Source organism: Salvia hispanica, chromosome 3 (assembly GCF_023119035.1).
Source record: "Salvia hispanica cultivar TCC Black 2014 chromosome 3, UniMelb_Shisp_WGS_1.0, whole genome shotgun sequence".
Taxonomy (NCBI): domain Eukaryota; kingdom Viridiplantae; phylum Streptophyta; class Magnoliopsida; order Lamiales; family Lamiaceae; genus Salvia; species Salvia hispanica.
The window spans coordinates 14323497-14351003 of record NC_062967.1 but is presented as its reverse complement, the minus strand read 5'-3'; the positions used below and the strand labels follow the sequence as shown (position 1 = coordinate 14351003).

Genomic DNA, 27507 nt, shown 5'->3' with positions numbered 1-27507 from the left:
CTATTTTCCTTGGCGGTAATCTAGTATCTTGGAGTGCCAAGAAACAACCCACGATCTCTCGCTCTAGCTGTGAATCCGAGTATCGAGCTCTTGCAAATACAACTTCTGAAATGGTGTGTGTGCTCCAACTTCTTCGTGAGCTTCAAGTCCAGCTGTCTTCTTGCCCGACTCTTTATTCAAATAATGATAGTGCTATCTTTCTCAGTCAGAATCCGAATTCTCATAAATGTGCTAAGCACATTGATATTGACTTCCATTTTGTTAGGGAGCTTGTTTCAATTGGTCAGCTAGAGACTCAATTCGTATCATCAGACTTACAACTTGCAAACATTTTCACAAAAGCTCTCCATCGTCCTTTATTTGAATTTTTCAGAGACAAGCTACGCGTTGGACCTCATCCGACTTCTTGCTTGAGGGGGGATGATAGCATAAAATAATGCAATGATTTAAGTCTCTGATTGTATTATTAATAGCCTTCTATCAAGGGATTGTACCAATCCTTGATTTATCTCTTTCCTTGTTTAGTTTAGAAATCCTTGTATATATTGTGAAGTTGTGATGAATATTCTTAATGCAAATACAATATTTACATTCACAAATCCAACACAATATATTCAGCACAAAATAATTTAAAGAAATTCTCGACGAAAAGAAGAATAAAATGTACTTTAAAATGAAAAGTTGTTATCATAATCAATTTATTAAAAGAACATCGAGATTAACAAGGATAGTCACAATTGCAATAGGTAACATTTTCTGGAACAGATACAAGACAGTCTGATTTATAGGGTGTTAATGGGCTAATATGCGCTTTGCAATAGTCTGCACATTCTCCTCCCGACCCCACTGTACAAGTGAGTTTCGTACTCAGTTGACAAACCCTTGGGACAGCATTTTCTCCTGCGAAGATTTATCACTAGTCATCAAATTTCTAATGCTAACCAGTTGTTATCGACGTATTATCATAGATACAATCCATAATTAAAAGCATCGTCATTAAAAAAATATTAGTGACAGGTTTATCCGTCACCGTACTGACAAAATATGCTATCGCAAAACTTGAATAGAGATATTAATGTCCTTACTTGCTGCTAAGGAGAGAGAGAGATAAAACATCACTAGCAAGAGAGTCGCGATGAACTTAGCCATTAATTATGATATGAAATGATATAACTAAGAAAACAAAATTTTGTGAGATTGCAATGTAATCGAATAACCCTTGCACGACCTATTTATACAAACTACGAGCTAATAAAATTGGGGATAAGGTTTTAATTATATTCATGGCAGTTTATACTTATTACTATTTCCTAACAAAAATAAAACCTCTTCCTTAATTTACTTCAATTTTCTTTTCTTTATTTTGAGGGTTAATTTAATTCAATTTTCTTTTCTTTATTTTGAGGGAGATACTGAAAAACCCTCTCCCTTAATTTACTTCACTTTTCTTTTTCTTTCTTTTTTTGAGGGAGACGCTGCATGATTAACTTACCATTGTATTTAATTTTTTTTCCTTCAAACAGGTACCGTGTACAGCCTACTTATGATTGTTTTATTTATATCAAATATTATATTGCATAATAAAGAAATGAGTGATGATTTAGAGACATAATGCCTCCAAGACATAATACCCTATGTCACTTTGCCATAAACCAAATTATTATATAGACTAATATACCCTTATTTTAAATTATAAAAGAAAAGACAATTCATTTCTTATATCATTTATCTAAATAATCAATCAAATTCATATCAAAAGTCAACTCACCAAATTACACTCTTTTATCAAAATATACTCAATAATCTAAATATACTCAATCAAAACTAACGAGACTAAATTGCATAAATCTCAAATATATTAATTTGTCACTCCATAAATCATAAAAATGACTACATGCATATACATACTTAATTTATTAGTATTATCATCCAACGAAATAGTAATATATAATCATTCGAATTAAATTATTTTATTAGTATTAAATAATTACTAAAATTCTAAATCATAAAAATGACTACACGTATATACACTTAATTTTTAATTGTTATCATCCAACGAAATAGTAATAATTATATCAAATTATTTTCTTAGTGGTATTAAATAATTATTAAAATTCTAAGTCTTAAAAATGACTACATAAACATACATACTTAATTCTTAGTCTTATTATCCAACGGTATAGTAATAGTCATTTGCATCAAATTATATTATTATTATTAAATAATTATTAATATTCTAAGTCTTAAAAATGACAACATGCACATACATACTTAAATTCTTCGTGTTATCGTCCAACGGAATAGTTATAGTCATTCACATCAAATTATTTTATTAGTACTCTATGAAATAATTATTTTTTAAGAAAGTATTAAATAATTATTAAAATTCTAAGTTATAAAAACGACTACTATGTGCATACACTTCATTTTTAATTGTTATCATCTAACGAAATAATAATAGTCATTCGCATCAAATTATATTATTAGTTTTACTATAAAATAACTATTAAAATTCTTAGTCATAAAAATGACTACATGCATATACATACTTAATTTCTTAGTGTTATCGTCCAACGAAATAGTAATAGTCATTCACATCTAATTATTTTATTAGTATTAAATAATTATTAAAATTCCAAGTCATAAAAACGAGTACATATGTATATATACTTAATTTCTAACATCTAACGAAATAGTAATAATTATTCGCATCAAATTATTTTATTTGTAGTATTAAATAATTATTAAAATCTAAGTCATAAAAATGACTAAAAGCACATACATACTTAATCTCTTAGTGTTATCATCCAAAGGAATAGTTATAGTCATTCGCATCAAATTATTTTATTAGTATTAAATAATTATTAAAATTCTTAGTCAAAAAAATGAATACCTGCGTTCATATACTTATTTTCTTGTTATCGTCAAACGAAATAGTATAGTCATTCACATCAATTTTTTTATTTATTAAATAATATTTAAAATTCTAAATTATAAAATACTAGTAGTATACCTATGTTATTGACTCAACTTATTTTAACACAAGTGATACCCGCAAGTGTTCGGGGCTAGTGTAGCAATTAGCAAGCAAGAGTATCGTATCCCACAGAGACAAACTTGTATCAACTTAAGTACCACGAACAAATGTTGACTACTATCTAGAGAATCAGGAAATGTTTGGTTTTGTTCTAACACTACGAAAAGCATAAAATGAACAAGTAAATAAATAAAAGCAAGTAAACACGGAGTGAAAAGATAATATGGAGAAAAATGTAGAACTCAAGGATCCGATGCACAATTCCAAGCTCTTATCCAATCAAATTGTCTTACCTTTTGGTGTCTCTAGAGTTACTAAGTCGACCACAATTATAGATTAAACCCCCTCCCGAGGTGAGAAACCTGTAGATTAGGTGCTAGGATTGAAGTCCCCTTCTAATCCTAAAACCCTTAACTCCCAAAAGCTCGATTAGGTCCAAGACCTCACTCAAAACCTCAACTCTCCCGAGTTTTATTGCATTAAGGTGTGAACTATTCCTATTTCTAGATTAATTATTTCATCTCCCGATTAATTTAATTAATCCTACACAATCAAGTGGTGATCAAGCAATTGAAAGGAATAAACCCAAGAATAATCAAATAACTACAAGAGCAAGGTAAGAACAAGATTAATTGGATAAAAACTATGAAATTAATGCATCTTCACCAAGAATTCTACAAAAGGTGTTTAGCTACTCATGTTCATGAAGAAAACTAAGTTTAACACAAAGAATCCGAACAAAAACATGAAAGATAGATACTAAGAACTCCTGTGGAACGAATCTATGGAGTGAAGTCTTCAATCTTCCGATTTGGAGTCTTCAATCTTCAATTCTCTCTCTAGAAGTGTTCTTGGGGGTGTGTGTGAGTGATGGAAGCGGTAGGTGTCGAATGCCTCTCGTCCAATCCAACCCTAGCCTTTTCTCCTGATTTTTTTCGTCAAAAATCGCGTTTTCAGAAGTCAAACCCGTCAAACTGACTGACCCGGCCGGGTAGAATTTTAGTGCTGTAAATCCACCCGGCCGGGTAACCATTTCAGACCCCTTTCTGGAATCTTAACGATGTCTTCGGAATACCCGGCCGGGTGGAATATTTGTGCTGTAAATTCACCCGGCCGAGTGTCGTTTTCCGGATCCCTTCTGTTCTGCAAGTCCTACCCGGCCGGGTAGAATTAATAAGGGTGAAACTCACCCGGCCGGGTGTAGCCTTTAGAGGCCCTGGCAGGCTCCTATCCACAATTGGCCGGATTTTTGTTTCTTTTTTTATCTACTTATCCTAGAACACTCACAAACACATGAAACTCCAAAAGATAGGTTAATTGGCTGGAAATAGACACATCAAGCATCGAAACTCAACATTAAGCACCTCAACATACCAATTAAACCGACTAAAACATGAGTTTATCAGTTATATATAGGGATGTCAATCTAGCCCGAAACCCATGGGTCGACCCGAATTACCAGGTAAAATCATAGGGTTAGGGCCGAAAAATCGCAACCCATATTCAAAAGCGGGCTACACGGGCTAATCCATTCTGGTCGGCGGGTCATACGGGCTGGCCCGGGTGGGTTGCGGGTTAGCCCACGGGTGGAGCATTTAGTATAAAAATATAATTAAAATTTTGGATTATATACTTATATGAAGTATATTTGGTAATATCAATATTAAATACAACACTGATATAATGAAGTAATTATGAAATGCATGATTTCCATTTAATTGTAGTCAGATTCATGTGTGCTATTAACTAAACGATATATTTATCTATTTTGTTTCAATTTTCAATTGCTATTATTTTCTTTCTCTTGATCACTTAGATAATACTTTACTATTTGCGACAATATGCTTTTTAATAATTTAGAATATTGGATTGGATAGAAAGTAGTAACATATAAGATTACTATTGGCCCGAACATTTAGGGTTATGGCCAAAAATTTATAACCCGAAAAATTCACAGCCCGAATAACCCGCATCCAAATAGACCGACAACCCGAGTGGATTTGCCCGAACCCGAGCGGGTTAGCCCAATTGACATCCCTAGTTATATACTGTACTTATTATCATCTAATGAAAGGATAATAGTCATTGGCGTCAAATTGTTTTATTAGTAAGTATAAATTCCAGATTCAATAATGTTTTGTAAAAATAAAATTAAGATTGAGTATTAAATCTATTAAATACCTATAAGTTTAGAATTTTAAAAATATTGTATAAAGTATTATTTAAATAAAGGTTAATTCATTATATTAAATTAAATTTAAATAACTAATATTATGTGAAGTTAGAAAGAAAAATTCAAAAGCATATTTATGTAATGAATTTAAATAAACTAATACCTACGTAATAAGTTGTTTGGAAATTTATGAGAGATTGGTGAGAAGATTTGAGTATATATTTGCTTAAATCAAGTCATCCATAAATATGCACAATTTTCCTAAGTGAGTAATTTTTAAATATAAATAAATGTTTCGTATGCATAAGGGTAGTATGGTATATGTACAAAACATAAATTTAAATAAAAATCTAAAACAATCTAAAATGACTATTTTAACCTCATTATAGTATTATGGCTTGGAGACATTATGTCTCTAAAATATTTTCCTAAAGAAAAATAGGCAAAGTTTAGGGCATAAATGATTACCGGAGGAATGAGGATGATTAAAAATAGAAATTCATAAATAGAATTGTGTTCAATGTTTAACTAAATTTAAAGATCGAACTAAAGATCAATTCTTAGTCCTGCATTTTTCTAATCCAGTGGATAAAATAAATCAAGCAAATGATATATTTTATTTTTAGATCGTTTTACTTTATTTATATGAACTTCATTATTTTATTGTTTTACGTCATTGCAATAAAGACTGAACTAAAATGATCTTATAATAAATTATGTGTTGTGTAATAATGAACTACTCCCACTTTGACACGGCACAAGTTTTTAAGAAATGTAAAGAAAAGTGAGTTAAAAGAATTTATTTTATGTGAATCCTACTTTTATCTATTAATTTTATATTTATATAATGAGAAATGAGTTAGTAAAACATGGGATCCATTTGCCAAAATAAAAGCAACATGCAATAGAAAATGATTAAAAAACATAAGTTGACGCCCCTAATTAAAAAGACCTTCTAAAATAATTAAATCACTAGTACTTGTTTTATTTTTTATTTGATTCTCTCATCTAGTTTAGACTTTTGTTACGTCCTATTTTATGTAGTTTGAGATTTTTGGAGTCGGCAAAAAAAAAACTTTTGTTACTTATAATAAGTATGTTTATTTTCAGATTTCATTGACAAAGCTTGAAAATTTTAGAATTTTATGAAGAATTATCCTAGAAGTCTTGACCATTTTGGGGTTTTCTATTTTAAAGAAAAGATTTTGATTGCTTTCTTATGTCACGTCTGCATTTTCTAAGGATAGAAAATACGATAGATCGCGACTAGGGGAAGGTTAAAGAAGCGGGAAGGGAAGGGAGAAACATACATATTTGACCAAAACATTTAAATAACTGAAATAACTTGGAAAACAACATAATATCATCTCAACAAAATAACAACTTTAAGAAGCTCCAAATGCATAAAAATAGACAACTGCCTAACCAACTATATCAAGTAATACATGTACGTAATATATGAAATTTTATTAGTAGTTATCCAAATTTTCCTAGTCATATTATAAATATACATGTACACCCTCCGTCCCATAAAAGTTGAGTCGTATTCCTTTTTAGTCCGTCCCAACAAAGTTGAGTCATTTCCTTTTTTAACAAAAGACAAAACATCTAATCACTCTTACTTTATTCCATTATTTACTTTACTCTCTCTTACCTTTCCTACTTTTTTCATCTCTCCTATTTATTTAATATAAATTTTTAATCTCCGTGCCTAAAAGTTTTGTATCAACTTTTATGGGACGGAGGTAGTAATATTTAATGCATACACGTGGAGTATTGTAATATTGAATAGCTAAGCATCCCTACACGTGTATTTTGGTGATCCATCAAGGCTATATCTAATAGCTAAGATTAATATGTTAAAGTACTATCCATATATATAGATATATGCATACAACGGACGGAAGGTTTGTTTTACGCAGTAGAATTTCTCTAAGAAAATAGAAATAAAGAAAATGATAAGAGTATTAAGAAAAAGAAAATATCGGAGAAAGGAAAGAAGGAAAAATTGAAAGAGTAGTTGATAATGGAGAAGGAGAAACGGGAGGGGGAAGTTAGAAGAAATACATGGAGATATTACCGCAGAAGATTTTAGCGGAAGAAATAAAAGGATTAAGGAGGTAGCCAGTGGAACCTGGGGTTCAATTAAACTATTTATTATAGTCAGATGTGTATAAATCACATTTTTAATTTTACACGTGTTATGTGCTTCTTTGCTAGGTGTTAAATAAAGTGAATAATTTGATTATATCATATTACTCTGATATAATTATGTGTTATTTGATATAGATGGTGGAATATGGTATGGATATGTGAAGTGATTATACGATAGAAATATGTGATTAGTGCAATTGATATATTTAAAATATATTTAAAAGAATCCTAGTACATTAAAAATATATTTTCTGTAAAGTTCGGTTGCACGACTATTTTCCATTCACATCCACCATCATCACCATACCATATCTAAACATACATGACAAGGAACGTGGTCATGAACCAAGTCACTAGATCGGTCAAATCAAAAGAGATAACGCACGATCTACGGGTTGTACACTAGTCCGAGCAGGGTTTGCGGTCCTAATTAGACTCGAATTCGATTAAACATACATGGCTAAACCACTTCAGATAGGTTCATCAAAACACAAAAACACGGCAAGACAAACATTTTCACCTCCTTTTCAACAACAAAATATGTTTTTGACATAGTCCTTATTTTGAAAAGAAAGTCCACCAACAAAATATGTTTTTGACATAGTCCTTATTTTGAAAAGAAAGTCCACCTCAAGAGCTTTGATTCCTCAATCACTTTCTGTTCCAATCGCAAGCGACGTGCACAAGTTCACCCTTTTCAAAATAATATGATGTGTAAAATTAAATTTTACAAAGTAAATTAATTAAAAATAATGCATGCATCCATCCTATATCTGTGTGCTCAAATTATCCATCATCTTTCATAGAAAAGAACATAAATATAAAATCCTATATCCGTGTGCTCAAATTATCCATCATCTTTCATAGAAAACAACATAAATATAAAGTCCTTATATTTTCAGGATTTAAATCATCACCGAGAAATCTATCCTAAAAAAAATACTTTTAACCCCCAACTGAAAAAATATTGAACTAGCCCAGACAAAAATAAACTAATCAGAAGCCCAACTAAACAAAACTATAAAGAAGGAAAAGAAACAGTATTTTAAAAATGACTCCCAGCTCCTCCGATATCTTAATAGACAAAAGCTAATAACTAAATATAAGAATTTAAAAATGTATTCCCTCCTATCCAACACAACATAGGGGAGTGTTATATTGTTAACTCGAAACTGTAGTATTTTTCCTGTGACTGCTGGAGTATATCGATTCGCTTGCCAAAGGGACCAGAAGCATGGTTGCTCTCATGGCGTGGTGCCCCCTTCAAGAGGTTTGACAAGAAGATATGGATCTCCATGTTCTATCTCGTCTCATGGAAGATTTGGGACATCCGGAACAATTTTCCAAGACCTCACAACAAACTGGGAGTTTGAAAAGAGAAGACTTTTGTGGCGACTTGGTACATGGATGAGGGGTTGGTGCTCACGATTCCCTTTTTCCCCTACACAAATGGCAGAAAACTTAAACGATGTTAGAGGCTGGCGAGGCTTTGAAAGGAAAAGGAACTAGATGGAAGAAGGCATTTGAGGTGTGCTCTTTTGTGGTTTTGTTACTTTTTTCATTCTTTCTTTTACTCCGATGTCTGCTTTTCTGTTGTTGGTGTCTTGATCTTGGTTGAGCTGGTGGTGTGGCTTTTTGTTAATGAATGGCTCGTGGTCGGGTTGCTGCTGACTTGTAGTGTTTCTTTGCTTAGCTTATGGGTTTTTGGTTAGTGGCAGATTAGTGGGGGTTTCTACTTTGTTTTTGGTTGTCTTTTTTGCTTTGTTCGTTTGTTTGTTATCGACTGATCTGCTCGCTGTGCCTTCAGCTTGAGCTTTTCTCTTGTATAAAAAAAATCCTGAAATGTCAATACGATCAACAAAAAACGTCAATAAGGTCATAGAATTAATTTCAAAATATATCAATAGAGGTATTAATGTCAATTAACTACAAAATTAGTTATAACTAACTTTTAAAAGAAATCCCAAAACTTTAAATTCATATAACATATATCAAATTAAAGATAATTTTATAAGGATTCCAACGATATCCTACATGCATATGTTCCGACGTCAAAATTTGAAAAAAAATTTAAAATTTTTTAATTTTTTCGTACAAGCAGAAATGTCAACATACTATATAAAATATGTCAATATAATACATGTAGAATGTCAATATAAGCAATGGGTTAACATTCTTAAAGCATTGTGTTGACATTCTCAAAGCATTGTGTTGATATTTTTGGAACACTAAATTGACATTTTCATCCAAAATCCTAATTTGGAGTTTTTTTTTATCTTTTTCGATTTAATTAATAAAAATGAAAATTACACGTGACAAATTGTAGACCACACACTTTCTAAAATCTTATGACCTTAAATTAGTTGTAATTAGCAATTAAATAATGAGTTAGCAATTGATCACTCCCCGCTGGCATTACGACCTTTACCACAATGATGCTGTCCATAGATCAAATTATTTCGCGTAACATATATATGTATTACAAGTATACTCCCAACTCCACACATATCTGCTTAACTAAAGGCCCAAAACAAATAAAAGATTTAGGCCACTGAAATTAAACATGTGTACTCCTATAAGTCATATTCCCTGCTCTTCCTACACGTACACAGCCACTAAATACAAGTATACAACAAAGAATCCCAATTTAATAGAGGGGATGGAATGAAAAGAATTATACACTCCCTTCTCTAAACTGTCGAATGTTCCTCTCTCTCCCCTACAAATTCATAGAACAGAAACAATCTCAACTCATCTCTCCTCCTCTCAGATTTTCTCACATCTGCTACTTGAATACTGTTATATTCCCATTTAAATTTGAGACACGTCAAAACAAGAATCCAACATAATATATTCGGCACAAAATAAATTTAAACGGATTCTCGACTAAAAGAAGAATGAAATGTACTTTAAAATGAAAAGTTGTTATTATAATCAATTTATTAAAAGAACATCTAGATTAACAAGGATAGTAACAAATGCAATAGGTAACATTTTCTGGAATAGATACAACACAGTTTGATCTAAAGAGTGTTAATCTGCGGCTAATCATAAGCACTTTGCAATAGTCTGCACATTCTCCTCCCGACCCCACTGTACAAGTGAGTTTCTCACTCGTTTGACATAGCTTTGATTTGGCATCTTCTCCTGCGAAGATTTTTATCACTAATCATCAAATTTCTAACGGTAAACAATGTTACCGACATATTATCATAGGATACAATCCATAATTAAAAGCATTGTCAATAAAAAATATTATTGACAGATTTGTCCGTCACCATACTGAAGAAATATGCTATCGCAAAACTTGAATAGAGATATTAATGTCATTACCCGCTGCTAAGGCAAGAGAGAGATAAAACATCACTAGCAAGAGAGTTGCAATGAACTTAGCCATTAATTATGATATGAAATGATATAACTAAGAAAACAAAATTATGTGAGACTGCAATGTTATCGAATAACCCATGCACGATCGACCTATTTATACATACAAACTACAAGCTAATAAAATTGGATATTAGGTTTTGATCATATTCATGGCAGTTTATACTTATTACTATTTCCCAACAAAAATAAAACCTCTCCCTTAATTTACTTCACTTTTCTTTTCTTTTTTTTGAGGGAGATGCTACATGATTGACTTGCCATTTGTATTTACTTTTTTTTTCCCTTCAAACAGGTACCGTGTGCAGCCTACTTATGATCGTTTTATTTATATCAAATATTATGTTGTATAATAAAGAAAAATAGGCAAAGTTTAGGCATAAATGATAACTGAAGGATGATTAGAAATAGGAATTCATAAATAGGATTGTATTCAATGTCGAACTAAATTTGAAGATCGAACTAAACACTAAATCTCACTTCATTTTATATGAATTTCATTATTTTATCTTTTTTCGTCATTATAAAAAGATTTCACTAAAATGATCTTATAAAGAACTATGTGTTGTGTGATAAAGAACTACTCCCTCCGTCCTTCAATATGTGTCCCACTTGACCCGACATGGGTTTTAGGAAATGTAATAAAAAATTAGTAAAAAATTTTTAGTGGTATGTGAGTCTTACTTTTGTCTATTAATTTTATAATATTTAGTATAAAGGAAAATGAATTAATAAAATGTGGGGTCTATTACCAAAAGTAATACTCCAAAAATGAAGTGGGACAGTAGAATAAAAGCAACATGCAATAGAAAACGAATAACAAACATAAGTTGACACCACTAATTTATAAAGACCTTCTAAAATAATTAAATCACTGGTACATGTTATTTTTTATTTGGTTCTCTCATCTAGTTTAGACTTATTTATAATAAGAATGTTTATTTTCATATTTTATTGACAAAGCTTGAAAATTTTACAAGTTTAGGATGAATTATCCTAGAAATCTTGGCCACTTTGGGATTTTTCTATTTTAAAGAAAAGATTTTGACAACTTTTTATTTTTCTTGCCATTTCATTTCTTATTGGGTTTCTATGGCACAATTGAAAATATGTGCTGCTATATTCACTTGTCCATAACTTTTTCACATCCCCACTTGAATATTCATCTTTAAATTACCAATATACCAAGACACATACGCACTAAAACAAGAATCCAGCATAATAGGCATTCAACACAAAATATATTAAAAAGAAATTCTCGAATAAAAGAAGAATAAAACAAAATATAAAATGAAAAGTTGTTACTATAATTATTTTATCAAAAGATTATCGAGGTTAACAAGGATAGTAACAATTACAAAAGGTAATATTTTCTGGAATAGATACAACACAGTCTGATCTAAGGAGTGTTAATCTGCGACTAATCAAAAGCACATTGCAATAGTCTGCGCATTCTCCTCCTGGTCCCAATTTACAATTGAGTTTCCCACTAGTTTGGCAAACATTTGACGTTCCTTCTTCTCTGCCTGCAAATTTTCCGACGATAAACAGTGTTACTGACACATTATAGTCAGATACAATCCGTAATTAAAAGCATTATCGGTAAAAAAAAATATTAGTGACGAATTTATCGTCACTAATATTATACGTTGTCGCAAAACTTGAATAGAGAGAGATAAAAATTAATATGCTTACCCGCTGCTGAGGCGAGAGAGAGATAAAACATGACTAGCAAGAGAGATGCAATGAGCTTAGCCATTTATTATGATATGAAATGATATAGCTAAGTAAATAAAATTGAGATTGCAATGTTTTCGAATAAAACATGCACGACCTATTTATACATACAATTTACGAGCTAATAGAATTTCAGATCCTAGGCATTCATGGTAATTATTCTCTGCATTCATTTCAAAATAACTAAAATTTCTGCAAGATTAACTTGCCATCTGTCTTTTACTATAATTTTCTGCTTAAATCAAGGAGTGGTATTATATGCTAACCAAACGTTAGGATGTACTGATTTAAAATTTTGTTTTGATTAGATTCCTGATTCCAATTAAACAGAATGTATTTATTGCTTTAAATTTTTGTGCTGATTAAAAGTCAGCATATATTTTACTATATTTTGAAAAATATCTAAATTTATTATATAAATTGCGGGATTTATTGTTATACTTTGCACGATTAGCAATTGATTATGATATACAATGATATAGTAATTACTAAATAAAATTATGTGGGATTGCAATGTTTACAAATAATCCAAGCATGACCAATATATATACGTTCATACATTTACGAGCTAATTAATCAATTTTCTGATTCTACCACAGTAAAATGACTCTATTACTATGGAACATACCAAAATGGAAAAATGAATCTATTACTATGGAACACAGGGAGTAGTACTTCATCTGTTCCATAATAATAGAGTCATTTTTCCATTTGGACATATGGTAATAAAGTCATTTTTTTAAAGTAACACTTTTTCCTCTCTTACTGTATTCTCTCTATTTTTTTTGTCTTCTGCTTTATTATCTTTTTATTTACTCCGTCCGTCCCAAAAAAAATGTCACACTTTCCTTTTTAGTTTGTCCCACAAAAGATGTCACATTTCCCTTTTTGGAAAAAGTTCTCTTCTCACATGAATATAAAAATTATATTTTCTCTCTCCATTTATCACACAAAACAAAACCTCCTAAAATCTTGTGTCGTCCCACAAGTGTGACGGAGGGAGTAATACTTTATTACACACATTTTTCTTAATCTTCGTGTTGGAAAGAAATGCAATTCAACTACTATGGAACGAAGGGTAAGAATGTGAAATTGGAGGATTAGGTTAGTAAATTACACTTTGTCAAAGCCATTAACCTAATTCCTATCACTAGTATACAAGATACAAACACAAAAACCAGTGCACATACTAACTAACTAATTAAACCCTTTTTATTCTGTGAAAAACAAAAGAACAAAGCTCTAAACTAGTAGAATGAAGAATCAGTAAACAAAACGAAGCAAAGCGAGAGTAACAGCAGCAATGGAGGCAAATGTCCCAACACAATATTTGACCAACTCGTATTTCAATGATTCTATGTTTGCCCTCAGCACATGAATTTCCTGACACAGGATTCAATGTAACAATTTAGCATCAAATTGTAAGAAAATTTGAGAAATTTAATTAAGTACTGACTCGATCAATCTTGCTGTTGAGGTTAATTGCGTCTTGATGGTGATGATTGAGCTCATCCCTTATTCGCCTGATCCATCACCAACAACAAATTTATCAAATTGGTTTACCTTATTTATATGCACAAGAAATTAATTATGTCTCTCTCTTTATTTATTCCATCCATACATACCCTTTTTCGAGATTAAGATCCAACTTCAACCCTGCTGTGACTTTGTCTATTTCATACCTAAACAAATAAGTATCGATGTTACAGACCAAACAAGATAACTCGTTTCAAAAGAGTAGTCAATCATGAAAAGAAGCATATTTGGCCCATTAAAGAGTTGGCCCATTTGATTTTATATAATTCCCTCCGTCCCATAAAAATAAGCCCTTTAGGGCTGGCACAGGTTTTAATGTATAATTTGGTAAAGTAAGAGAGAAGGAGAAAAATGTTATCATAAATAGATTATGGACTATTTATATGAGATGAAAGAAAAAGGAAATATGGTCTATTTCTATGGGACTGATGGAGTACCATATATATGTTGTTTTGATCACACATAGAGTATATTGTTTTGGTTATCTAACTAGTTTACCGGAAGAGAGAATCTATTTGGTCTAATAAACTCACATCTGGAGTCTGTTTGGTCACTAAATCCCACATCTGTTGTTTTGGCCATGGGATTAGTTTATCAAAAGAGGGAGTCCATTTGATCTATAAATTCCAATATTCCACATCTATTGTTGCGGTCACGAGACTAGTTTATTGGAAGAGAGATTCTATTTGGTCAATAAATGACACATCTTTTATGTGACAGACCAAACAAAAAAAGTTATTAGGAGAGAATTGAGCTCATTTGGGCTATAAATTCCACATCTGTTGTTTCACATAATCGATACGAGACATTGGAATCCGTAACAATGGCGCGCACCTTAACTCACTGCGGATTTTATCGATGTCGGACTTCAATTTCTCATTCTCTTGTTGCAGCAAAGAGACATGGTGAATCTACATTTCATATCATCACCATAAATAATTTTTCTTCCATCCATCAACAAGGTTTACACATTTCAAAGAGACAAAAAACATACCACATTACTTTTAACTTCGCTTTCGAATTTGGAGGAGTTTGATTCGATCGTCATCACATTCTAGAAAAAACCGAATTAATCTATGGATAAACAATCAAAAGAAGAAAACAAGGTTGAAAATGCTGACTTTCTCCATGTCAACTTTGGTGGCGAAGTTGTGAGCCACATTGTCGTAGCTGTCGTTTTGAACGTCCTTGAGCGCCTCCGTGATTGCCTCCGCCTGCTTCGTTGGAATCCCCTTCGCCTCGAATTTCCTCACCTAATCAACCAAACGTCGACAAAGATGAAAAAAAAGAAGAAGATGATAATTATGTGTGTGTTAGAAATGGTAATGCCTGAAGCCAAAAGTCTCGGGTTCGAGTTCATTGTGATGCGATTTTTAAATTTACTCTATCTGTCCCCTAAAAATAGAAACTTTCTATATTAGGAATTTTTTTTCTCTCTAATAAGGTGCGACCTAATTTCCATTAATACACGTTACTTTCTATATCTCTCTTAGTTTACTAATTATGTATTAAAATTTATGTCATTTCAAAAGTTCATATTTTTAGGGCACAGAGGAGGAAGTAAATTCATTTGCCTATAAAAAAAAGGTGTTGAAAATGAGAGAGAAATAAATAATTTACGAGAGCCAAAGTGTCGACGAGGATGAGGCGTTTGCAGTCGGGACTAACGAGATCGCACAAGGGGCGAGCCTCGGGTTTGGCGATGTCGGAGAAGGTCCGGGATGCGAATCGCGATCCGACCCGGCTGGCGCCATGCAAGCGGGGGGCAATTAGCAGAGCCCGCCTGCAGTATGCGGCTGCCATTTGAGATGAAAATGTGATTGATTGGTTGAATTGTGAGGAATAAACATGTATGATGAAGATGGGCTGATTAGCCAAAAACAATCAACAAAAGGGGGGAGAGATGTGTTTATATGTAAATGGGAAATTGAGTGGAAAACTAAAAATGGAAGATATCATAAAGGAAAAAGGTGGGGAGATATATAATTGATGGTTGTAATGAGGAGACAACCAAAAATTATGGGGAGCAGTCCAATTGATATAATGGAAGCTAACTTCTTTCAAAACAAGCAAATACTTAAACCTTTTAAAATAAACAAAAGGAAAAAAAACAAGCAATATTTGAAGCTTAAAAAGCTAAATTAAAGAGAGAGAAAAAGCAATATTTAAAGTTTTAAGAAATAAAAAAAAGGGGGAAAAAACAAGCAATACTTAAAGCTTAAAAAGCTAAATAAAAGGGAAAAAAAAGCCAAGCAATACTTAAAGCTTTAGATATAAGTAAAAGGAAATTCTCGAACCCAAAAAATAATTAAAGGAAAAAACAAGCAATACTTATTACTTGAAGCTCTTAATTTAAGCCCCAAAAAATAAGAAGGAAAAAAAGGAAAAACTAACAAAAGGGAGAAAAAAATAAAAAAAAGCAATACTTGAAGCTTTAAAATATGTAAAGTGGAAAAAATGAGAAAACCAAGCAATATTTCAAGCATTAAAATTTAAAAGCCCCAAAAAATAAATTATAGGAAAAAAGGGAAAAACTAACAATACTCAAAGCTTTGAAATTTTGAAAAAAAATTCATGCAAAGCGCCCACCGTGGGGCTCGAACCCACGACCACAAGGTTAAGAGCCTTGCGCTCTACCAACTGAGCTAGACGGGCTTCTTGGAAATTGATGAAGCTATTAGTTTAAAATAACTTAATAAATTTGAGTGTTAAGTGATTTTGCAAAGATATTTTAAAAATATTAGATGAATACTTATAGTATCAAATAAGTTTCTCATATATAATATGACACTACTACTATTTACAGTTACGCTATTTTCCTCTTATACACTTGTGAAATTTTATTCTCTTCATTTCATAACTCTATTTTGTCTAAAATCTTCAACCGAATATCATCTCAACCTTTTTGTTTCATACTCATTTAATAAGAAATATTCCCTCCGCTCCCAAGGAAGATTACCCCTTTCTTGGATGGCACAAGATTTTATGCAAATTTATTTTGTGTATTGAGAGGAGAGAGTAAAGTAAGAGAGAAGGAATAAAGTAGAGATAAAGATGTTCTCATTTTAAGTAATGAGTCATCTTAATTGTGACAAACTAAAAATGAAAGTGGGTCATCTTCAATAGGACGGAGGGAGTACTTGTTAGGTTTTCGGTATGATTGACACAAATTACTATCAAGTTCTTTTTGTTTAGTCCATGCGATGTATGAAAGACGAGGCATTGGATTTAGAGAATTATTGCTTTAATAATAATAGTATTATCTTATGATGACTCATTATTGCGTGTGTATGTCACAAAAACAAAAAGCATGTCACAAAATTTACTTATGTGTATATTTTCGATCGATGTGTGCGAGGATGTATTCAACTACTCCATATTTTGTTGCACCATTAACAATTTTTTTTGACATATATACCTCATAATCTTACTAAAAATCATGTCAATATTAGACAATTACAGCGGTCTAAATGAACGATTAGGTAGTAAATTAGTTACCCTTGTCAAAATCAAATAACGTAATTACTTTATCTAATTCCTATCAATAGTAAACACTACACAAGCACAAAAACCAATGGTAGAATTAATTAACTATAAACCCTTTACTCTAATATAATGAACAGAGTTGTAATTAAGCTAGCAGAATCTGTAATGAAATTTTTGTTACTATTATTTATTAATAAACTAATATTGAGTTAGCAACGATAATAACATATGCAAAAAGTCTCCTTTGTTGGAATAGTAACTATACATTGTGCTCCAATGGATTTTAAGCTACGGCTAGTTAGAAGTGTGTTGCAATAGTCCGTGCATTTTCCTCCCGCCCCGACTTGACACTCGACTTTCCCACTCGTTTGACAAACCTTGTTTTCGGCTTCTGGCCTCACTCTACCTGCAAATTTTATCAACTCGTGAGACTATGAGAGATCGAGAGGGAGGGACCGAGAGAGAGAGATGATACGCTTACCGGCTGAGGTGAGCGAGAGATAAAGCATGACTAGGAAGAGAGATGCGACGAGCTTAGTCATTACAAACTTGTGATGTATTGTGAGATAGCTAAGCTAGTATAAAAAAATTCTCTTGTTGGAATTGAGATCATTTGGAACAATTATTGGTTAATTATATAGGAAATACTGTGCTTATCATTAGATGAATATTTCTATAAAAATGAGTTTGTCATATACAATTTGATGTTATTTACAATTATACTATACTTGTGAAAATTTATTGTCTCGATTTCATAACTCTATCTTCTCTCAAATCTTCAACCGAATACCCCTCTCAACCTTTTTTTTATCGTTTCATTTAATGAAAAAATACCTTATTAATTTTTTCGTATGATTGAACAAATTACTATATATCATGTTGGTTTTATTTAATTGTGATTTGATCTCATACACAGTATTTATTAACTGGCCATGGCTGAATTGGACCGATTTGATTTTTGTTGTGTTTCATTTAATTAAGGTTTAATTGTGTGTAGATAAACGAAGTTAACAAAATTTTAGTTTTTAGCTAAAAAATATATTTTGATAAACGTTACACAAACAATTAACCGATCTCAAACCAAATTTCTTCCCCTCGTTTATAGTAATATAGCTAGAAAATTACTAGTTCAGTTCGAACTAGGTTTAAATTTTCCACAATCTGGTTCCCACAATTGTTAAATGCTTTAAAATTCAATATTTATTCCGGTTCGAACCAAATAGGAAATATTGCATGTATTAATTCATTAGGATGAAGTGAGAGTGTGATATCAAGATTAAAGTAGCCAAAGTCTAAAAGCAAAAATGACAAATTAAGGAAACAAATGTTTATATCTAAGACCAACCTCTGATTAACAAGTATCTAATTCACTAATTCAAAATTATATTTTTAAGAAACGACCCAAAATGGAAATAGTTTTTATTGTTAAAAAACGGATGGAAGTAGATGAATAATTATATCAAATAAGTTTCTCATATATAGTTTGACACTACTATTTACAGTTACGGTATTTTCCTCTTATAAACTTGTGAAATTTATTCTCTCCATTTCATAACTCTATTTTCTCTCTACTCTTCAACCGTATATCATCTCAACCTTTTTGTTTCATACTCATTTAATAAGAAAAATACTTTATCAGTTTTTCGGTATGAATGTATGATTGACACAAATTACTATCTTGTTCTTAATATTTAAGTCCATGCGATTTATGAAAGACGAGGCATTGGATTTAGGGAATTATTGCTTTAAAAATAAAATCGTTAGTTATATCTTATGATAACGTACATATGTCACTAAAATAAAAAGCATGTCACAAAATTTACTTATGTAATACCCGCATCATATTTTCTTTCCTTTCGTTTTGTTTTAGATCGAACTAAGGATGTGAAGTTCTCCGTTCATGAAGAATTAATGGAACTCGAGCCTTGTTGTTGCGTTTTTTTTTACTTTTAATTGCAAGGAAGAAAATACATAATCTATTAAACCAAACAATTGGAAATTTCAATGGTAGAACAGCAAGAATTTTCGTGTAGTTTTCTTTTTCAATAAGAGAACAACTAACCATCAAAACACTTCAATACATAGAACAAGGTTTATTGCAGTGAACAAAAAAAAAATATAATAAATATGTTACATGGATAAAATCCTCAAATAAAGGAAACAAGAAAAGGGAAGATAAAATGTGCATTAAGCAAATGGCATCGGTCTCTCCTTCCGGGCTGGAAGTCGCGGCCCATCCGATCATCCGTCGGGCCGAGGCATCAAGACATCTCGAACAGCCGCTTGGCAGCTCAAGCCCCCTCCCCAACCTGCAATAAAGAGACTAGCTTAAGCTACCAAGGAAAAAAAAACAAAAGGAATTAAGTGCTACAATTTAAAGAAATGGGACAACATCTCTTTTGTTAAGAGACCAAAGACTGCCAAAAAGGGGTAAGTTCAGCCACAAGCAAACAAGTCCAGCCACAAGCAGACAGAGAGGATTAATGGCCGAGTACTAGGTACTCATGTAGAGCCAATCCTCAAGTATAACTTGCTGCAGGATTTTAGTCAAAAAGGGAGGATCCTCTGCAAGAAGGGAACAAGGTGGTATGACAGCCAAATTAATTCTCCATAGTACACCAAGCTCGGCCTATAAAGGCCCCTCCACACCACACACCAACTCCTTTCACACACACTACAAAATTCAGCAAAAACAGAGAGTTAGAGGGTAGAGCAAGTAGTGAGCAGCAGCAAGTCAGCCACTCCTTCGAATTCCAGAGGTAATACACCTCCATCCTTTTCTCCCAATCAAATTCTCATGTCATCATATAGAGGCACCACAAATTAAGAACCACAATCAATATAACACAAGCACACCCTCTGCCCTTGTTAGAACATCATGCTAGCTCAAGAACATAGAACCATGGCTATAGGAATCTCATAACAGTAGTAGCCTTGTTAGAGCTTTAACACATAAATGGAACAAGAAGTACAATAGGCTGCCTTTATGCTCGAAACCAGTAGCACACATATGTAGAAATTCGTTCCAGGGAGCTAGTGTTCCCTCCAAAAAATCAACTCAATTAAACACAACCAATCGAACAAACCAGATTGAACACCCCCACGGCGGTTAATTGAAAATACAGAAAAGAACGCAACTTGGAGTAGAGAACTTATCTTCGGGGTGAGTCGGGGCTGTTCGGAGTTGTTTTGGGGACTGCCGTGGCGGTTCGAGAGTGTCTCGGCGAAGGACGGTGGCTGCCGACTTCGTACGGGCAGCAGGGGCTGACCACGCGATGGAGGCAGCAACCGTGGCTGGAACTGTGACGTCGATTGGACGCGACGATGGCAGAAGTAGACGCCCTCTCTGGGGCGTTGAGATCCCGGCAGCGAGGCCTCGCGAAGCGGTGGCGGCGGCGCTGGTCTTCAAGGCGGACCAAGCAGCGTCTGCCTCAGCCGGAGATGCCGGCGACGACGCTGAGCCGCCGAGAACGAACGAGGGATGAACGGAGAGGGAATTGCGGAGGCGCTATTTTCCCCAAGTTCTCGCGCGACGACAGCAGCAAGGGCTCGCCGCCGGTCAATAATTGACGGCGAGACAACGGCGTTGACAGCGAGACAACGGCGTTGACAGCGAGACAGCGGCGACCCGACGAAGTGGCGGCGAACGGTGCTCCGGCGACCTGGTGGAGCGGCGATACCGCCGAGAGGGAAGAGGGAGAAGGTCTAGGGTTGTGTGTGTTGATTTGGGGATTGTGTTAGAGGGAGAGGTCGATGGAAATGAGAAGAAAGGAGTGATTGGGCCTCTTTGTTTTATTAGTTGTTGGGCCTGTTTCTTTTAATTAAGTTGGGCCTCTCCATTAAAAGTAAATATGGGCTTAAGAAAGGTTAGAAATGGGCTGCCTTTTAATTGAATTTAATTATGGAGTTGGGCCACCAACTAAATTAAAGTATGGGCTAGGAAATTAATTAAATCATGGGCTCTTCTATGATGTTGGTTAAATAATTAATGGTCCGCTAAATTATTTCCACGATGATAAATTTAATTCCCGGACTTTAGTATTAACGCTCGAATAAGTTATGGTACGAAATGATGAAAAGACCTCGAGTCTATGTTAGTGCTTGAATAAAATATATAGGAGGTAACGCTCATTCGTTAAACGAATAATTGGTAGACCTCCACACCAAACTAAATCGCAAGATTTATTTAGTGCTCAAGGACTTTTTATGAATTAAGGAAAAGGAATAAAATGATCACGCACTTAGGATGCATTCATGTTTAAGCTTAATGGATATCTCAAAATCTAATTAAGTATCTTTTTATTTCCTAAAGGGACGTCTTCGAACGTCATCTAAGACCAAGTTAAGGAAATTTCGGAAGGAGCTTTAGCTTTTGAGGTGGGCATTCTTTCAAAACGTGATTTCAGTATGAAAATGTGAATCTTTGCTCAAGTATGTTGTCATGCCATGTTTTGTTTTATGATTACCTATCTGCTTGGCTATGCCAATTCAAGTTAAATCGAATTCGGGTCCCAGTAGGGCCGCAAACCCTACTCGGACTAGTGTACACATGAGGGGACCGTGAGCTAACAAAGGAGTTGGCCGGTCCAGTGACCGTCGTGGAATGTGGCCACATTCCCGGTTCACATCAGTTTCAGATATGGTATATCTATGTTATGTGATTGCGCAATCAAATCTTTACTCAAGGAAAAGTATTTTAGTGACTCGGGTCTTTTAAGTAAAACCCCGTGATCACTCAACTGTGGCATTGACAATTAAAGATAGAACCATTTTTGGCAATGTGCCCACTGAGTATATCAAATACTCAGCCCTGCATGTTATTTTCAAATGTGCAGGTTGAACGTGGACGAGCAGGCGAAGGTGTTGGGACAAGCTTTTCTTTTAAATAAGTAGTTAGGTAGCCCAAAGTAGCATGTCTTCATACGTGCTATTTTGTCTTGGACTCTTCCGCTGCAAATCTAGAGCTTTGTGCTAGAAAGCTATGAACTTAGTCTTGATACTCTGAACACGTTTTGACTATGTACCCATATGCCTTTGATACTATTGATTTAAGTGATTTCATCCTTTTATTGTTGTCCCTTGATTATTGAGAATTGTTTAGTCGTGAAATAGCTACACTCACTAGCACTAGGGAGTTGTGGTCGTGACAACTTATGTGTATATTTTCGTTTGTAACATAAATATATCGATGTGTGCGTGGATGTATTTAACTACTCCATATTTTATTGCACCATTAACAAAAAAATTTTACATTCCTCATATTCTTACTAAAATGATAATTAATTGAGAATGGACGATTAGGTAGTAAATTACCATTGTCAAAATCAAATAACGTAATTACTCGCAGGGACAGAACAAGAAGTTTGAAAAAGCCGGTGCTGAATTAAAGTAAAACATTTTATATTTAATTTTATATATAAATTTTTTGAAAATTTTGTGAGACACCAGATGATAATTATAATTAAAAAAAATCAATAAATCTCCATTATCAAGTACTTCCCCTTTCCACAATAATTGTCACTCTTTTTCATTACGGTTCATCCCACAATAATTGTCACACTTCATTTTTACCATAAATGGTTAGTAGGACCGACATTGCACTAACTCACTTAACTCGCATTTTATTACAAAACCAATATAAAATAAGTGGGTCTCACATCCCACTAACTTTTTCAATCAACTTTTCTTTACATTTCTTAAAATTCGGGCTCACAATAAAAGTGACAATTATTGTGGGATGGAGAGAGTATATATATTAATAAACTCCAAATGCAATCTAAATTCATAGCTATTTTCCAAATTAATAAACCAAAGTACAAAGTAATTCACAAATCACTATCATAATTTCTTAAAATGCAATTCTAAATTGAACGTACAAGTAAAGTATCAAGTCTTGATTCACTGTCCCTAAATAAACACATATAAATCTCAAAATTTTAATTATATTTGAAATAAATTTGGATGGTAAATAAAAGCGATTTTTAGAATGCATTTTTTACCTTTTTGCATCGTTACTTTAATTTAAATACTAAAAATATTATAAAGTCACCAAATAAATGTATATATTAGATTAGATTAATTGTAAATTATAATCATAATAAAAATTAATCTGGCTATGGACCCACCAAAACTGGATAGAGACATAGTAATTGAATTTTAAAATAGAAAAATATGTTGCAGGATGGAGTAGTCTATAGTGTATATACTCGGTACCTTTCCTTGAAAATTTGACACAGCTTACTATTTCGGTCCGTCCCTAAAAGTTTGACATACTTCACTTTTACTATTTTTGGTAGTGGACCTCACATTTCATTAACTCATTCATACTCACATTTTATTATAAAACTAATACTTTAAAAATAGGACCCACATTCCACCAACTTTTTCAACTAACTTTCCATTACATTTCTTAAAACTCGTGCCGGGTCAAAATGTGTCAAAATTTGGGGGACGGAAGTAGTAACTTTTTTGTAAATTCACACGTTTCCATTCTCATTTCTCCTTTTTTCCCCCTTCTTCCTCAACATTACGCACAAGGACAACTGCTAATTCCCCACATTCGGGCTCGGCCATGAAGGGTACTGGTCCGGCGCCGGCCAAGCCCCCTGATTACTCGTATTTAATTCCTATCAATAGTAAACATTACACAAGTACAAAATGTGAAAAATGCGAAGCAAATGTAAATATATATGAAAATATTGTTATTCTTATTTATTAAAATGATATTGAGGTTAGCAACGATAATAACATAAGCAAAAACTCTCCATTTTTGGAGTAGCAATAAAACAATCTGATTCAAGCTGGTTTTTTATTTTGTAGCTAGTTAGAAGCTTGTAGCAAAAGTCTTTGCATATTCCTCCCGCTCCGTCCTCGACTCGACACTCGACTTGCGCCCTCGTTTGACAAACCTTGCCTGCAAATTTTATCAACTCATGAGAGATCGAGTGGAAGAGACGGAGACCGAGAGAGATATGATGAGCTTACCGGAGGTGAGCGAGAGATAAAGCATGACTAGGAAGAGAGACGCCACGAGCTTCGTCATTACAAACTTGTGATGAATAGTGAGATAGCTAAGCTAGTAAAAAAAAAATACTCTTGTTGAGATTGAGATCGTTTGGAATAGTTATTGGTTATTTATATATTGGAAATACTCTGCTTATTTAGTAGATCATTAGATGAATATTTCTATCAAATTAATGTCTCTTTATAATTTGTGGTTATTTACAATTATGGTTATTTCATAACTCTATCTTCTCTCAAATATTCAACTGAATACCCTTTCAACTTTTTTGTATTGTTCCATTTAATAAAAAGAATAATGATTTAGAGACATAATGTCTTCATGCCATAATACCATATGTCATTTTGCTATAAATTTAATGTAAATATGTACTAATATACCCTTAATTTAAATAAAAGGAAATTATATAAATATTTATGTAGTACTATAACGTTTATTATGAAAGGAAAGTTAATACCTTAATAACTTTCAATAACTTTAGGGAATTGTAATTAAGTCATTTAACAACTTTCTATATTATAAAAATGACTTTACGATTTAATTTAATTAAGTCAATACCTTAATAATGTTCACTTTTTGATTTAATTTAAAATTCTATATTATAAAAATGACTATATGCATATATATTTAATTTCTTAATGTTATTACCAAACGAAATAATCATAGTTATTCAATCCAATTATTTTATTATCTAATCACTTTTAAAATTTTACTCCCTAATAGTCATTCACGTCTATTTATTCTATTAGTATTTAAAAATTACTCATCTAATAGTGATTTATATCAAATTATTTCATTATTAAATAATTCATAAAATTATATTGTAAACATATAGTGTATGTATAAATACCTAATTTCTTATCGATATCATTCAACAAAAGAATAATAGTCATTCACATTAAATTGTGTTATTAGTTGTATTAAATAATTATTAAAATTCTAAAATATAAAATCAAGTACATATATTACTACTTAATTTATTAGTGATATCATCCAATGAAATAATAATAGTTATTCTTATCAAATTATTTTGTTATCAAATTATCTTTACTAAACCATAAAAACTAGTAATGTGTATATTTAACGAATTCATGGTAATTAAGTGTATTTCTTAGTGTACCATCGTTACTTAATAATAGTTAATGTGAAACATGACTAAATTTATTATATATAATTGTATTATAAGTAAACTATAATTTATAATAGTCATTTTTCATCAACTATTTTCTTATTAAATAATTTTTTGATTTTTTAAGTTATAAAAAAGAATTCTTTCATATGCTCTTATGTTCTTAATGTTATCATTCAAAGAGTTAATCATATAATAAAGTGGATTTTCTAGTGTATTCATCGTCACACAAAAATCGTGAAACACGACTAAAATTGATATTATTAAAATTGATATTATAATTGAAAGTAAATTAAAATTGTAGTAATAGTTATTGTTATCCAATTATATTATTATTAAATAATTAATAAGATTTTTAAGTTATGAAGAAAATACATGGTATCTAATAATTATCGGCCGATGTGAGCGAGAGATAAAGCATGACTAGGAAGAGAGACGCCACGAGCTTCGTCATTACAAACTTGTGAGATAGCTAAGCTAGTAAAAAAATACTCTTGTCGAGATTGATATCATTGGAACAGTTACTGGTTATTTATATATTGGAAATACTCTGCTTATTTAGTAAATCATTAGATGAATATTTCTATCAAATGAATTTCTCTTTATAATTTGTGGTTATTTACAATTATGCTTATTTCATAACTCTATCTTCTCTCTGGCTCGACTTATTTTAACATAAGTGATACTCGCATGTTTACGGGGCTAGTGTAGCAATTAGCAAACAAGAGTATCGTATCCCACAGAGACAAATTTGTATCAACTTAACAACCACGAACAAATGTTGACTACTATCTAGAGAATCGGGAATGTTTGGTTTTTTTCTAACACTAAGAAAAGCATATAATGAGCAAATAAACAAATAAAAGCAAGTAAACACGAAGAAAAGATAATATGGAGAAAATTGTAGAACTCAAGGATTCGATGGACAATTCCAAGCTCGTATCCAAGAAAATTGCCTTACCTTTTGGTGTCTCTAGAATTACTAAGTCGACCAAAATTATAGATTAAACTCCCTCCCGAGGTGAGAAACCTGCAGATTAGGTGCTAGGATTGAAGTCCCCTTTTAATCCTAAAACCCCTAACTCTCAAAAGCTCGATTAGGTCAAAGAACTCACTCAAAACCTCAACTCTCCCGAGTTTTATTGCATTAAGGTGTGAATTATTCTTATTTCCAGATTAATTATTTTATCTCCCGATTAATCTAATTAATCCTACACAATCAAATGGTGATCAAGCAATTGAAAGGAATAAATCCATGAATAATCAAATAACTACAAGAGCAAGGTAAGAACAAAATTAATTGGATAAAAACTATGAAATTAGTGCATCTTCACCAAGAATTCTACAAGAAATGTTTAGCTACTCATGTTATTCACAAAAACCATGTTTGAAACAAAGAATTCAATGCAATACATAAGAGATGGATACTAAGAACTCTGAATCTAGGAATGAAGTCTTCAATCTTCCGATCTAGAGTCTTCAATCTTCAATTCTCTCTCTCAAAGTGTTCTTGGAGGTGTGTGTGAGTGTTGGAGGCGGTCAGGTAGAATGATGCTTAACCCTAGCCTTTTTCTTCTTTTTCCTTTCTCAAAAATCGTGTTTTCTGCAAAATAAATAATTCGCCAAAACAGTGCACCCGGCCGCGTGAATTAATACACTGTAAATTCATCCGGCCGCGTGAAGATTTTCGACCCCTTTCGGACTCTTTCAGCGCAGATTCGTTGTACCCGGCCAGGTGAATTTACAGGGTAATAATTCACCCGGCCGCGTGGAAGTTTCTGGACTGCGCAGTGTTCTTATAACGGCCATAACTTCTTCTACCAAACTCCGATTGAGGCGTGCAAGAT

General features: G+C 32.6%; 1 protein-coding gene, 2 long non-coding RNA genes and 1 other non-coding gene across 4 annotated transcripts; all 4 read right to left on the bottom strand.

Annotated features, from left to right (window-relative positions):
• Nucleotides 1-667: 667 nt before the first annotated feature.
• Nucleotides 668-1191, bottom strand: LOC125212898. Its single transcript, XR_007174791.1, has 2 exons — nt 1086-1191; nt 668-900 (listed from the first exon to the last, which is right to left on the bottom strand). It is a non-coding gene; the product is annotated as an uncharacterized LOC125212898 (long non-coding RNA).
• Nucleotides 1192-10269: 9078 nt separating this feature from the next.
• On the bottom strand, nt 10270-10810 carry LOC125213136. The gene is made up of 2 exons (XR_007174864.1): nt 10698-10810; nt 10270-10511 (listed from the first exon to the last, which is right to left on the bottom strand). It is a non-coding gene; the product is annotated as an uncharacterized LOC125213136 (long non-coding RNA).
• Nucleotides 10811-13566: 2756 nt separating this feature from the next.
• On the bottom strand, nt 13567-15912 carry LOC125210416 (protein FMP32, mitochondrial-like). The gene is made up of 7 exons (XM_048109975.1): nt 15645-15912; nt 15146-15277; nt 15019-15078; nt 14859-14935; nt 14114-14170; nt 13945-14011; nt 13567-13871 (listed from the first exon to the last, which is right to left on the bottom strand). Exons 1-7 carry the CDS (start codon nt 15825-15827, stop codon nt 13752-13754), a joined length of 696 nt encoding a protein of 231 aa, XP_047965932.1. The 5' UTR covers nt 15828-15912; the 3' UTR covers nt 13567-13751.
• A 694-nt stretch (nt 15913-16606) lies between these two features.
• Nucleotides 16607-16679, bottom strand: TRNAK-CUU. The gene has a single exon. It is a non-coding gene; the product is annotated as a tRNA-Lys (tRNA).
• Nucleotides 16680-27507: the final 10828 nt, after the last annotated feature.

Excerpts from the sequence above, each read along its gene's own strand:
- LOC125210416 (XM_048109975.1), bottom strand. The coding sequence starts at position 15,827 with ATGGCAGCCGCATACTGCAGGCGGGCTCTGCTAATTGCCCCCCGCTTG. Across the intron at positions 14,936-15,018 it reads GCGAAGTTAAAAGTAATGTG|ATTCACCATGTCTCTTTGCT; the intron begins GTATGTTTTTTG and ends TATGAAATGTAG. Across the intron at positions 14,012-14,113 it reads GATCTTAATCTCGAAAAAGG|GCGAATAAGGGATGAGCTCA; the intron begins GTATGTATGGAT and ends GTGATGGATCAG.